Source organism: Penicillium diatomitis (genome assembly GCF_028827545.1).
Source record: "Penicillium diatomitis strain IBT 30728 chromosome Unknown utg000003l_segment0_segment0, whole genome shotgun sequence".
Classification (NCBI taxonomy): Eukaryota; Fungi; Ascomycota; class Eurotiomycetes; order Eurotiales; family Aspergillaceae; genus Penicillium; species Penicillium diatomitis.
This window is the reverse complement of record NW_026623175.1, coordinates 904317-917030: the sequence shown is the minus strand read 5'-3', so window position 1 is coordinate 917030 and position 12714 is coordinate 904317. Positions and strand designations below refer to the sequence as shown.

At 39.2% G+C, this 12714-nt stretch overlaps 2 protein-coding genes across 2 annotated transcripts; both read right to left on the bottom strand.

Annotated features, from left to right (window-relative positions):
- Nucleotides 1-15: 15 nt before the first annotated feature.
- N7539_002549 (putative general amidase) lies at nt 16-1950 on the bottom strand (the record flags this gene model as incomplete). Its single annotated transcript, XM_056932152.1, has 3 exons — nt 16-173; nt 246-1491; nt 1639-1950. The coding sequence occupies 3 exons, from the start codon at nt 1948-1950 to the stop codon at nt 16-18; spliced, it is 1716 nt and encodes a 571-aa protein (XP_056792111.1).
- A 302-nt stretch (nt 1951-2252) lies between these two features.
- On the bottom strand, nt 2253-3866 carry N7539_002548 (putative pyridine nucleotide-disulfide oxidoreductase; the record flags this gene model as incomplete). The annotated part of the gene is made up of 1 exon (XM_056932151.1): nt 2253-3866. One exon carries the CDS (start codon nt 3864-3866, stop codon nt 2253-2255), a length of 1614 nt encoding a protein of 537 aa, XP_056792110.1.
- Between the last annotated feature and the right edge of the window lie 8848 nt (nt 3867-12714).

Genomic DNA, 12714 nt, shown 5'->3' with positions numbered 1-12714 from the left:
AAGGACATGCCAAATCTAAAGCTTCGCCGTGGCCGGTGCACCATGATTTTGCACCGCACGATCAATAATCTCCATCGCCTGATACAGCTCATAGTCTCGCTGTTTCGGGGTGACGACCTGCACACTCAATGGGGAGTCTAAGTAGACCCGCCGGTCCACAGTCTTCTCGTCCCCTACCATTTCAATGCACGTTAGTCAATCAAAACATTATCAGCATGCCCTTGCGGTTCCCGGTCAAAACTTACAGAGTAGCCGGTTGGCCTTATCCCAGCTTCCCAGAACAGGATCTTTCATCGCCCGACCAAGCTCGAGATCCGACTCGGCAAAAGCACGCACAGGCACCACCCCGGCAGGATAATCCAACAGGACGAACGTAGACGTATAGCCCACTGCATTATATCGATCCATCTGCGGAACTGGATGCGGTGCCACGGGACAGATAATCGCGTCGATCTGACGATCTCGAGATGTTGAAGACAACGTCCACATCTTCAGCATCTCCTTCTCGACTTGCGCGCGCTGGGCTTGTAGCTGCGCCAGTTGATTGATCGTCAAGGTTTTGCCGCGCTTCAAGCGGCCCTGCAGCCACGGCGTCAGTGGTTCGCCTGTGCTTTCGACCAGATTGAGCATGTTGGATCCGCCATCAATGCCCATGAGGCGACCGGCGAGGGCCTGGCATTTGGGCAATGCTTTGGGCAGCGGGATCTCGACGACTTCGACGCCGGGAGTCCGGCGCAAGCGAGCGGCTACCTCGTCGAGAATACGAGTGATGGGCGGCAACGGCGTGACGACTCCATCCGTTTTGAGTATTCCAACGGTGAAGCTCCGCGGGGCCGCGAGAGAAGCAGGTACAGACGGTGTTGGCCAATACCCCGGGATGCAGTCTTCTCCAAAGAGCTCGGCGCGTGGCACAATCTCGGCCATAACAGCCGCAATATCGGCCACTGATCGTGCCAACGGCCCGGCGACGGGCTGAATGGAGATTCGCCCTTTACCCTCGATCTGGCCCCCCTCTTGGCCCCCGTACGGAACGCGTCCATCACTGGGCTTGAATCCATACAGACCCTGACACATGGCAGGCACACGGATACTGCCGCCGATGTCAGTGCCAAAGCCCACCATGGACCCATGCATCGCTAATAAGGCACCCTCGCCGCCAGTGCTCCCACCAGCCGTCCATTGCCGATTCAGTGGGTTCAACGTGCGACCGAAGAGATGGTTGCAACTGTCTAAAGTACCCAGGGTTTGCGGAACATTCGTCTTTGCAACGATCACAGCCCCCAGTGACTCGAGCAAATCAACCAGATCGGCGTTTTTTTCAGAGGGCTTGAATGCAAGAGCTGCTAGACCGATACTCGCGTCGACTCCCTTGATGCAAAAGGTGTCTTTGACTGAGACCGGAAGACCGTGAAGAGGACCAATTGGTCGACCGGATCGCTGGAGATGCTCGTCCAGCTCCTTGGCCCGGGCAAGTGCCCTGTCAAACAAAGGCTCGGTAATGCAGCGCGTCAATTGATGAGCAATTGCTGCTCTCTGGCGACGGGTAATTTTTTGGCCCCCAGGTCAGTGTTGAACTCTCACAGCTGATTTCCGAAGCCTGTATCGCCCACGAATCGGCAGGAAAAGGCATGTACATACCTTGCAAAAGCTCCGAACTACATCTTCAACCCGAAGCTTTCCATTCCCCATGGCCTTCAATAACCCCCGCACGTCATTTTCCTCAGTGATGGCGAGCTCCTCAGTCGTCAACAGGCCACAAGTACGTGGGATATCCATGACACTGACTTTGCCATATTCTTTCGGCCCCTTGGTGATTGAGTCTGCCGGGGAGAGCATTCCCTCGGGAATCAAGTGTGCCGGCAATCTCCATTCTGACGGGATGGCGGCGGCGAGCGCCCTTTGCTTGCGCTCGGCAATCTCAATATAGGCAGGTTCAGTAGGTGGTGCCATCTTTGTGATTGTTACTATCTGGGATGGGAACAAAGTAGGGCTACGTTCGGGTTTGTAAATTAAATGCCAATCCGCGCACTGATGCGGGGAAAGTGCGGAGAAGCCTCGGTCCGCTTTTCTTGTGCTCAAATTGCATTTGCATTTGCATTTGCATTTGCAATTGCAGTCCGCGATTGCCATAACCAAGGGAAAAATTGCGCCAATGGCTCTTTCGACTCGAATGTTGGTTTGATGTAGTGAACTTTCGCGTATTGTCTCATTCATTATGTATGCATTATTCTATACGTCTTCTCGAAATCTGTTTAGAAGCGTGCCACGTCCCTTCCGAACAGCTTGTTCAGTGTCCACCGGAACAAAATCCGAAGTCTGTTCCTCCAACTAATCGACATGGTGATGTACGCGGCATTCCACACAATTCGCGCCACATAGCCCTTGATTCCACCGGGGAGATATTTACTGCGTTTGCTGGGATCATGCATATCATGGGGAAACTGCATCAAGGCCTTTTCGCTGCCAATATAGGCAAGGGTGCCCATGTTGCGGAAAGAAAATGGCGGAATGTGTTCGATATCGCCCTTGTTCAAACGATCCGCGAGCCACTTGGACTCTTGAAATGTAGCTTGCGCGGTGGCGGGAGGCGCTCCAGTTTCGGGCATGGCATTGTCGCCCAGTGCAAAGACGTTCTTGAGCACGGCGGTCTCTCCGTGCTCGTTGACGAGTTGAACTCGTAGATGTCCGTCGACCATGAGTGCGTCTTTCTTGGGCACTTTCTTAAATTCCCAGGTAGTCGTTTGTTCACCAGAGTTTGACGGGGATTCTTCATTGGTCTTCAACACAGCGATATCTTGGGGCAAATCGTCCACCTGGCCGAGCGACTTCCGAATGAACTTGGGCATGGCATTTCCTGTGGCCCACACACACATTCCAACACCAATCTCGCCCTCTTCTTCCGTGATGAGGGTTAAGCAGCGCTTGGGGTCCATGTGATGAGGCGGCGGGGCCCTCGGTGCGCCCCATCGCAAACCCTTGATGTGGTGAGACGTTTGGACGTTGATACCCTCTTTCTTCATTGTATCCATCGCATAGCGCGCAAGCGATTCGTCAAACATAGACAGCACCTTGGGAGCCACATCGTACAAGCTGATCTGGGGGATTCCCTGGAGACTGGGGTACACCTTTGACAGGTCTTCGTTGATGAAATCACGCAGATTTGCCGCAAGTTCAGAGCCGGTAGGCCCACCACCCACGATCGCAAAATGCAAGAGCCACTTGCGCACCTCGGGCGTCGTGCTTGGAAGTACAGCCAGCTCGAAACACTCGCGCAGGCGCCGCTTCACGCGCTTCGCATCGCCGACATCCTTGAAGAACAGCGCATTTTCTTGGACTCCCGGAGTACCGAAAGTTTGACTGACCGCACCGACAGCGATGATGAGCTTATCGTAAGGAACTTCGATCAACTCTCCCTGCTCCCAGGACCGTAATCCCTTGCCTGGCTTTTCTGAGGGCTCTTTTGAATCTTTGTCTTCTTGATCAGAGGTCCGCGCCGATTCCGTCACGCCGCTCTTGACCACGGTAGCCTCGCACGAGACGGTCTTCTTTTTCAAGTCGAGACTTTGGGCCGCGGCTTGGATAAAGTCCACTTGCGCAGACTTGTCTCGAACTGGCTCGACGATATTGGAAAATTCCAATGATCCACTCGCGGCGTCCGTCAGGAGGGGAGTGAACACAAAGTAGGAGCGTGGAGAAATAACAGTTGTATGGTATTGCTTAGGAGACAAACGACGCGAAAGTGTGTAGCCACCCCAGCCAGAACCAAGAATGACGACGCGCTCGCGCTTGTCGCCTTTGGTCTTCTCATCTTCCAAAGTTACATCGAGTGAGCTGGCAGCCGCCAGCTTTGCACTCTGTGTGACCATACATCTTAAGCTGGGCCCAGTCGAGCTCCGAACGAAGAAATGATTCCGAGAACAAATCAATGGAAGCTGCGGGTATGAGTGAAGACGAGAGGCTCGCGCCAAAGTCTGCAACGACATTGCAGCAAGACGAAGCCGATGTGAAGTAAAGAGGGAGGATGATCGTAGGCGTTTGACCCGTCCCAAGCCTTCTTCCGAATGAGATGTCTCGACTGCTGTGTCACTACATTGTGGCCCGGCCTTTGAAAAGTTCCTGCGGTACCCTTTAAGGTCGACTCGCTGATCCAGGTATGACTTCATCCCATAGTCTAGCAAGCTTCAGTGTGGATCTGGGACTTCCCAGGCTTCGGTCATTCCAGACCCGCCGGCATCCGAACTGACCCGCGCGCATCTTGACCTTTTTCCCAGGTTATCGGTCGAACACGCGCAGATGTGTTATGACTCGAGGGGGTCAATGTCAAAGAGTCGACATGAATCATTCCTTATCTCCCCTGAGGATAAGCACGCTAGCGACGTCTGATGTTCGACAAGATACCGCGGTCTCTCAAGATAAGATAAGACTCACGAGCTATTCCCGGTCTGTCACGTGCCCACTCATTGTGATTCCTAAGATTGGGCGGTATATAGTCGAGTACACAAGTGCCTTGCTCGAACGATACTTCAGACCGAGCTAGCTGATCGTGAAGCATAGGAAGATCGATGGGCTAAGCCTGTTGATTTGGGTTGTGTCAATGCATCATTTTTCGGTGGTGAGATCGACACTTTTGAATCGGTGTTAATCATCTTTGAGAGCATACCTTGGGTGATCTTCCAAGTCCGAAGGTCTCAAAGTCAACCAAGGCAATCCATCTTGAAACATTTCCCCTCGCAAAGGGCCGTGGTCTTCTTATACATACTGTCGAAAAGACCAACCAATTCGCGAACGGGGGAGGCCGGGGGTTCCAAGTTGATTTTCAATCCCGATCAGCCTTCTCCCGGATCGGCGCCGGAGTTGAGACTAAAGAGAGCGGTTCCCCAGGTTTCTCCACTCGTGAAGAACCAAGATACAGTAGTAGTCGGGATTCAGGCTTCCTTTTGTTGAGATAGCTTAGTGGTTTAGCGCGTCTCACTAGCGTGGTGCGCGCCCACGCACACCACCTTCGTAGCTTAGATAGGCACCTCTTACCAGATTTAATCTCACCATTCCTTTCTCCCCTCTTTTGGGTCTGCTACGTTCTCCTAGTAGCATCTAATAGGTTATGAGCCCTACTTAGCGTATAAAGAGTAAGGTTATTTATATTTCCTTACTACCTAGGCATAACTTATAAAATAACCTCTTTTTCCATCTTTTCTTCGGTATATCCTACGCTTCTTATAGCCTTATATACCTCTTTACGACTTAACGATCCCTACGTATTAAATACGGCTACTGAAGCTATCGTATCGAATCGTCGCTAAAGTCCCTTCTTCGGCTCTAACGCCTCTTATACCAAATCGAATCTTCCTAGCCTTTTTACGATTCTTAGAGCTTTTACGCTCTTAACCTATATAGCGGTAAATCGTCGTAGTAGGATACCTATATAGCGGTACTTCGCTATAGTAGGCTTACTATATAATATACCTTCGTTATAGTAGACCTTATACCTTCTAGCTCTTACGCTATTTAGAGCTTTTTAGCTCTATATTACCTATATATCGGTACTTCGTCGTAGTAGGATTAGTATATTTATGTATATTTAAAATAGTTTCCGATCTCGAGGCTTATAAGATAGCTAAAACCTTCGCCGAATTAGTCCCTACGCTTAAGGAAAGAGCTAACTTTGAGAAGTAGAAATAGGGGCTTTAATTTATTATAGATAGTATTATAAGTATAGTAGGACTAACTTAGGATAAGGATAGGATATAGGAGGATAGAGGGCGTAAGCCACGTCTACTACGTATACTATACGTACTATCTTAAAACTTAGGATAGACTATAGCCTCTTCCCTTTTCTTTTTCTCCTCTTCAGCCTTTAAGATTCTTAATACTATATAGCTAAGTTAAATAAAAGTTTCTAAGTCCTTCTAAAGCTTTTCTATTCTCGTATATAATATTATCTTAAAGACTCTCCTCTTCTTTTATAACCTTTTTTCTTTTTAAAGTATTAGTCGGGTAGCGAGGTACTATATCCTCTAGCTACCCTAATAACTTTACTAATACCGAACTGATATAACTAGTACCGAAGTTATAATAGTACGATTATATAAGCGAACCTCCTCTATAGAATAAACTCCTCGTAGAACCTCTTTAAATTTTAGCTACAAAGATACTAAATATAAACTCGAAACCCCGGAATAGCTACTTAAGTAGATTTCTAGTAATACTTAAGTAGCCTTTTAAGCCTTAAAGTAGGAGACGGAAAAGAACGAATATCTTACTAAGTAGATTAAATAGTTAACCGAGGAAAACGAGATATTAAAGTCTCTAAATACTATAGAATAGACTCCGGAAATCTAGTATATAGAAGAAGCTTACGCTAGTCTTCGCGCTGACTATAATAAGACTACTAAAGAACGCGATATACTAGCGACCGCGATATAATTTATATAGGTAGATTATAATACTAGTAGAGGAATTAGTTTAAGTTATACTATACCTAAGACTAAAGGACTCTACTATAAATCTACTAAGATTCCTAATCCTCCGATACTTAGTAATAGTAAGGAAGTTAAGTTTAAAGATTAGGAATCGAATATCCTTAAAAAACTTAAACTAAATTACGATTACTATCCGACTAAAAAGTACTATATTATATACGCTAAGAGTTAATATAAAGGAAAAGTACTAATATATATTAATCCTTATATATATATAGATACTATTAACTAGTATAAGAAGCTTAAAGAGGTACTAAAGTATCTAGGAAGTATCTTTAATAACCCGGATCGTAAGAGACTTATATATAATAAGTATATAAACCTAAAAATAGATATTAAGACCGACTTTACTAACTTCTTAGCGGACTTTAACCGGCTAATAGAAAAGGCTAGTTAATCTATAGATCTATAAAAATAGGATCTATATTAGAAGATCCTACTACTAATATAAAACTAAGTAATAATAGATATTAATAATAATAAAGTATCTCTCGATTAATTCGTATACTAATACTAGAAGACCGCTAGGAGAATCTTATAGTAGATCGTAGCTCGTAGCCTATATAAGTTATATCTAAGTATAGATTCGCGCGGTAGCTATACCTAAGATAATACTATAGCCTAAAATACTATCTTAAACTCGAATATAACTAGAGCCCCTTCGATCTTTATTAGAGACCTAGCTAAGAAAGTATAACTTATAAAGAAAGAAAAGTACTTTATCTATAAGGAAAAAGGTTATCTCTCCTATAACTATCCTAAGAAGAAATTAGCTACTATTATAGTAACTACTACTAGATTATTAGTTAAGGAAGCTAATAAAGTAAATCTCGTCGAACTTAAGGGATCTAACTCTAAGTCTAATCCTAGGAAAAGTCTCTATCCCGGGGAATATATCTAAGCTAAACTTATATAAATTACTATCGCCTATAAGTAGTATAACTATTAACGCTTAGATAGCTATTAATAGAAGAACGGTTTAAATTAAATATTTAGTAGATACTAGAGTAGATAGATATCTCTATATTTATTCGAATATAGTTAGGCTACTAGTATCCCTTAGGGTAAAGATCCTTAAGCTTCTAACCGCTTATCTAATTATAGGTTATAATAGCGGATTAAGGGAATCTATTACCTATATAACTAAGTTAACCCTTATAATCGACGGCTATATATAGCTTAAGTAACTAATATTAATTACTAAGCTTAGTAGAAATAATATAATCTTAGGAAGAGTATAGTTTATAGAGTATAATATTCTACTAGACTATAAGAATTAGAGGTTAGTATAGCTAGATTAGCCTATCCTAAGAGAGGAGGTTTAATAAGCTATATAGAAGAAGATCCCTTATATTATCCTATAGAGGCCGAAGATTATAGATATCTTATAATATTAGAAGGATATAGAATAGAGAGATTAACGCTTCGAGAAATAGGAAGAAAAGACTAAGAAGGGTTTAAGTTATAAACCTTAAATTAATAAATATAAGAAGAAAATAGAGTAGAAAACTTCGGACTTTAGTCTTAATATCGCTACTATTAGCGGACTAGGATTCTACCGCTATATATAATTAGTAGGAATATAATCCTTCGTTATATCGCTAGCTTAAATTAATAAGATTATTAACTCTAAAGTAATAGAAGTAACTATATCTAAGATACTAGATATAAAGAAAATTATACCGAAGGAATACTACGAGTTTGTAGATATATTCTCTAAGATTACCTCGGATATACTACTACTATTAAGAGGAATACTAGACTACCGGATCGAGCTTAAAAATAATTCCTTTAAGTAGCTTAACTATCTACTTTATAAAATAACGGAAGAGGAGCTATACTTCGTAAAGTAGTATATACTATAGAATCTAGTAAAAGGTTTTATCGTATCCTCTTTAGTACTATATATATTACTAATTTTAATAGCGGTTAAGCCCGGTAGTAGACTAAGATTCTATATTAATTACTATAAGTTAAATACTTTAATAAAGAAGGACCGATACCTCTTATCTTTAATCGATAAACTACTTTAACGGATTAGTAAGGCTAAGTAGTTTACTAAACTTAATATCTAATAAGGATTTTATAGGATTTATATATATCTAGACTTAGAGGACCTTACGACTTTTAAGTTAAGATATAGATTATATAAATATAAGGTCTTACTATTTAGATTAACTAATAGACTAGCTACGTTCTAATATTATATTAACTAGGCTTTAGGAGATTATCTTAACGATTTCTATACTATATTTATAGATAATATTCTAATCTATACCGAGAGCGACTTAAGATAGTACTAAGTATATATAAAGATAGTATTATAATAGTTACGAAAAGTAGGCTTATAAGTAGTACTATATAAATACAAATTTTATATATAAGAGACTAAATTCCTTAGCTTTATTATTAGCGTATAGGGAATTAGAGTTAATCTAGTAAAGGTAGATATAATTATAGTATAGATAGCTCCGGAGACTATTAGAGGAGTATAATCTTTCTTAGATATATATAACTTCTACCGGAGATTTATTAGAGATTATAGCCGTATCGCGAAACTACTCTACTACCTTACTAGGAAGGAAACGCCTTTTATATAGAACTAGGACTACTAATCTACGTTTAAAACGTTAAAGATAAGTTTAAGTTCTACTCTAGTATTAAACTACTATAATCCGAATATATCTATATACCTAGAGATAGATACTTCTGATAGTTACCTAGGTATAGTACTATCCTAGGAAACTAATAGGATATAGTATCTAGTAGCTTTCTTTTCGAAGACTATAGATTAAGGTTAACGAAAATACGATATATATAATAAGGAAATATTAGCTATTATTAAAGTACTCGAGGAATAGCGGACTAAACTAGAGGGTCTATAATAAGTTTAATCCTTCGAAATCTAGATAGATTATTACTCCTTATAATACTTTATAATAGATAAGAAGCTTAATACTTATTAAGTATATTAGGCCGAGATACTATCGCGGTACTATTTTATTATTAAATACTATAATAGTAGAAGTAATATTATTACCGATATACTATTAAGAAAAGAGAAGATACTAAAGATAAAGGACTAGCCTAAATAGATTATAATCCTAAGGAAGAAACTCGAGGAAGGAATCTACCCTATAGTCTTATTAGTTAATATAGCTTAAAACGGTATTATTAAGCGAATCCTATAAGTAAATAAGAATTATAAGAGCCTCGAATAATATCGAAAGGAAGTAAACGATAATTTAAGTAAGTAGTTATTAAAATAAGATTATCTCCTCTAGGAAGAAACTCGACTTATAGTTCCCGATAATAGTAATTTACGGGTAAGACTCCTCGATAAGATTTACTATTAACTATTAATAGCTTACCCGGGATAAGATAAGATATATCGAATAGCCGCTTTACGATACTATTAGCCGGAGCTCTGTTAGGATATAAGGTAGTATATTAATAACTATTAATTATATAAGCGAACTAAAGTATAGAAGGATAAGATATCTAGCGAGTTAAAACTACTTCCGATCCCTAGCCGGCTATAGTAGTATATTACTATAGATTACCGCTCCTTTCCTCGAGATAAATACGGCTATAATATAGTTATAGTCTTTATTAATCGACTAATAAAGTAACTAATCTCTATCTTCTACTATAAGAATATCGATATAAAAAGGACTATATAGATCTTTATTAACTATATTTATCGCTAGACTAGAATACTAGATTCGATCGTCTTAGACCGTAGAGGTTAATTTATATCTAAATTTTAGACGGAATTCTATAGAATCCTCGATATTAAGAAAAAACTATTAATAGTATACTATTTATAAACCGATAGTTAAAGTAAGATTACGAATTAATATATAGCTTAATATCTATAGTCCTTTATAAGTTATTATTAAGATAACTAGTCCGACTATCTTATAATAATAGATTTCGCTACTATAGTACTACTATAGGAGATAACTAGTATCTCGCTCTTTTATATAGAAAGAGATTATAAACCTAGAGTATTATTCGACTAGAAGACGCTAAAGAAGCTTAATTAGTAGTAATATATTCGATCTTAACTTCGTTAAGGGGACCTTTTAGAGGAAATTTAAGTAGCGTAAGACTATATAAGTAACCTAAAAGAGATTTAGGAGTAAGTCTAATAATAAGTAACTACGGCTTAGGGATACTATAAGGAATACGCTAATCGATATCGTAGACCTAAGGATTTCGGTATTAGAGATATAGTCTATATAACTTCGAAAAATTAGAAAACTCCTTAACCTAGCTATAAATTAGCTTACTAGGCGTATAGACCCTTTAAGATTCTCGAAAAAGTAGGAAATATATATAAGATCGAACTACCGAACTCTATAAAGGTATATCCGATATTCTTACTAGATAAGCTACGAAAAGTATCGAAATCGGAATCGCTATAAGGCTAACTACCGGATCCGGGACTACCGCTTAAGATTATAGACGGCGAGTAGGAATAGGAAGTCGAGAAGATCCTCGCGGTAAGGCTATAATATCGAAAGTTATAGTATTAAGTAAAGTAGAAAGGGTATAAATATAATAATAACTAGTATCCTGTAAGGAACTTTAAGAATTTACTAGAGAGAGTTATAGAATTCTATAGGGAATACCCTAATTAGCTAGGACTACCGAGAAGACTATAAAATTAGGCTAAAGCGGTACTAAAAGATAAAGTTAATAATAACTATAAGGATAATAATAAGCTAGTTACTTAAGAACGATACTAACGCTACTAGTACTAGAATTTAAAGACCTAGAGGGCTAGGTCCTTTAAAGGAGGGGGTAATATTATAAGTATAGTAGGACTAACTTAGGATAAGGATAGGATATAGGAGGATAGAGAGCGTAAGCTACGTCTACTATGTATACTACGCGTACTATCTTAAAACTTAGGATAGACTATAGCCTCTTCCCTTTTCTTTTTCTCCTCTTTAGCCTTTAAGATTCTTAATACCATATAGCTAAGTTAAATAAAATTTTCTAAGTCCTTCTAAAGCTTTTCTATTCTCGCGTATAATAGATAGCCTAGATAAAGACCTATAGTCTATTATTATAGGTAAAATAATATATCCTATTTAAGAGCCTCGTGATACTCCTATAGAGGAAGCTATTTAAAATATCCTTTTCGTTTAACTTAGACAAGAGCCTACCGAAGAGGAATTTAATAAGTAGATTAATAAAAATATAACTTAACTAAATAACTAATTTCACTAGTTTCGCCGTAAATATATACTTACGAAATACCTTATCTATTATATACTTAGCGATTTAGCTCGTAGCTTTATATACGATTATAAAGATTCTTATAAAATCTTCCTTCGTATTAGTAATATATATAGTACTAGTAACTATACTACTTTAAGCTATAGGCTATTATCTTTAAATAAGCTTATCTATACTAGTGGTAATCTATATAATTTCGTTATAAAATAGTAAGCTACGCTAGATCTTATAAATTTAGCTATTCTAAATATACTATTACTACCTAAATAGGCTCTAGCTTATTTTAAGCTTATAATTAATAGCTACTAAAGTATTAAAGGTTTCTTAAATATATATAAACCTCTAACTAATCTAGATAGTATACTTAATTATATTTTCGGTAAATTTATTAAATATAAGTCGAATAAAAAGTCTGTAAATATAATAATTATAGCCGTTTCTACCTTAAAAGATATAAAGTCTATATAAAATAACGATCGAGGCAGAGGTAGAGGCAGAGGCCGAGGAGATAGAGACCGCGGTAGAGGCTCCGGACGAGGTCGTAGCTAAAGTTAAAATAATAAGGATAATAATAATTAGCTATTATATTATTATATCTACTATAAGCGTTTAATAGCTTATACTAGTAAATAGTACTTTTTTAACCCTAAATCTTAGGATACCTCTTAAGGCAGAGTTAATATAGCTATAGTAACTACCTCTAACTCAAAAAAGGATTTAAAGGAGAAGTCTAAAAAGAAGATTTCTATAAGCTTCGCCGAAATAAGCTCTTTAGTAGTTAATATTATAGCTCTATTAACAGAAGACGATAAATAGTATATTTAGATAATAGACTCTAGCGTATCTACTTATATACCTCCTTATCGCGCGAACTTTATTAATTTTATACTACTTATTACTAATATAAAACTTCTAAATAGTTATTAAGTATAGACCGAAGGATATAGTAATATTATCCTAAATTTTTTAACTAGAAGTACCGTCT